The sequence below is a fragment of the Microtus ochrogaster genome, assembly GCF_000317375.1.
Source record: "Microtus ochrogaster isolate Prairie Vole_2 chromosome 14 unlocalized genomic scaffold, MicOch1.0 chr14_random_3, whole genome shotgun sequence".
NCBI classification, from domain to species: domain Eukaryota; kingdom Metazoa; phylum Chordata; class Mammalia; order Rodentia; family Cricetidae; genus Microtus; species Microtus ochrogaster.
Window position 1 is genome coordinate 10,680,369 of NW_004949098.1, and position 2,009 is coordinate 10,682,377.

Below are 2,009 nucleotides of genomic sequence, written 5' to 3' on the forward strand. Positions count from 1 at the left end.
TCACACACACACACACACACACACACACACACACACACACACACGCATACATGCTTCAACAGACTCAAAGCTGTCTGGCTTCACAAAGACTACACTGGGCTTCCTTCATATTTTGCACTCACATTGATGACTCCAGGGCAGTTTGGCCCAATCAGCCTGGTCGTTCCCTGGCGCGTCAGTTTGTGCCTGACCCGTACCATATCCTGCTGCGGGATGCCTTCAGTGATGCACACAACCAAGGGAATCTCTGCATCAATTGCTTCATCAATGGCGGCAGCAGCAAAAGGAGGAGGCACATAAATAACAGAAGCCGTCGCTCCTGTTTTCTCTTTGGCCTGAAACATTGAGCACAATTGGTTGAATCACAGATAAAATGTACTCGATAACCTGATTTGACGAGTGTCTAGGAAGGGGTCGTGGTCAGGCTCTCCTCACTCTGCAGTCCATGACATGGTTAGACTCTTTTCTGTCCCCTTTGAATGTCACTGGAAATTAAAAGGTTCAGTACATCTTACCCTATAAAAAGACAGTAAACCTGAGAGCACTGCCTGATTTGCACCTGTGTTCTCTTCTCCCTGGGACCATGCACAGCATCACTGTTCCTCCCCAGACTCACTAACAAGATCCAGTGCCCAGCTTCAGGCTCTGCAAGTCCTTAGAAAAGCCAGGGAACCCAAGAGCTCAGAACTTGACTGTTAAGCACCTATTTTAAATCCATGATAAATACTATCAACAAATGGTGAAAGTAGACTGTTCCTTTTAATACAGATTTAGTGTGTGTGTGTGTACACATGCACGCATGCCCATGCCTGCCCTCAGAGGTCAGAAAAGGATGCTGGATCCCTGGAATTTGAATTATAGGCAGTTGTCAGGAGTCCAGGTGTGGGTGCTGGAAAGTAACTAAACTTGGGTCTTCTAGAAGAACACCAAGAGCTCTCAACCTCACCACTGGACCACTTAAGTGAAGTGTTCTTACCTGACATTTTACTTAATCCATTCTTACTAGAAATCAACAATCACACCAAGTGTAGATACACACAAGGTAACAGAGTAAGAACGAGGCTTAAATAGGCATTAAGATCAAAGGTGTCCCTCTGCTCCTGTGCTCTCCATGGTCATGACCTGATCCTGTGCTCTCCATGGTCGTGACCTGTGGCCTTGGTGCATGCGCATTCTTCTACCCATCATCTGATTTTGGCGTTTTGTTTTTGTTTTTCTGAGACAGGGTCTCTCTATGTAGCACTGGTTGTCCTGAACTCACTATATAGACCAGTCTGGCCTCAACTCTGCTGGGACTAAGAGCATGTAGCACCCAGCCCAGTTCTCCAACCTTTCTGTGTGGCCATGCCTCCCTCTCTAATGCAAGTCCTGGAGTCACAGAGTTCAGACTGCAAGAGCAGCAGCGGCTCCCCAGCAGCCCTGTGAAGGCTCTGCATAGGAATCCGTTTCTGGGATACTCCTGGACCCCATTATCCCAGTCTACAGATGAGATGATGAAGCCTGGGGAGGGGTCCATGAGGCTCCCCCTCCCCAAAGGACTACCAGCAGCTGATGTTTGTTGCAGGAAGGGGAGCTGTTTTATTCTTCAGGGCTGTAGCCGCTGATAAGGTACCCTTGCTAAACAGTAGCTCCAGTTCAGGCTCAGACAAACTACTCCAATTAAACTCAGTGGGGCACACACATGAAGACTCAAAGTAGGAAGGAAGAGTCCTTGGAAGAGGAGTACGAGGATGACCAGATGGTGCACATCTTCAGCAAAACTCATGTACTGGATCTTACCACAATCCCAATTTCTCTAGGTTACTGGACATTCAGACAGCAAGTGACTCTCCCAAAAGGCACATAATTGAGACCTCTACCCACAGAATACCCGTCTTTGCCCACGGAATGCCTGTCTTTGCCCACGGAATGCCTGCCTGTCTTTGCCCACGGAATGCCTGTCTTTACCCACGGAACTCCTGTCTTTACCCACGGAACGCCTGTCTTTGCCCACGGAATGCCTGTCTTTA

General features: G+C 48.3%; 1 protein-coding gene across 1 annotated transcript in view; it reads right to left on the reverse strand.

Moving 5' to 3' along the window:
- Suclg1 (succinate-CoA ligase alpha subunit) overlaps nucleotides 1-2,009 on the reverse strand; it is a 26,873-nt gene that overhangs the window by 13,014 nt on the left and 11,850 nt on the right. The window contains exon 4 of the mRNA XM_005364721.2: nucleotides 123-335. Coding sequence (XP_005364778.1) covers nucleotides 123-335 — 213 coding nt within the window. The remainder of the gene's footprint in view (nucleotides 1-122; nucleotides 336-2,009) is intronic.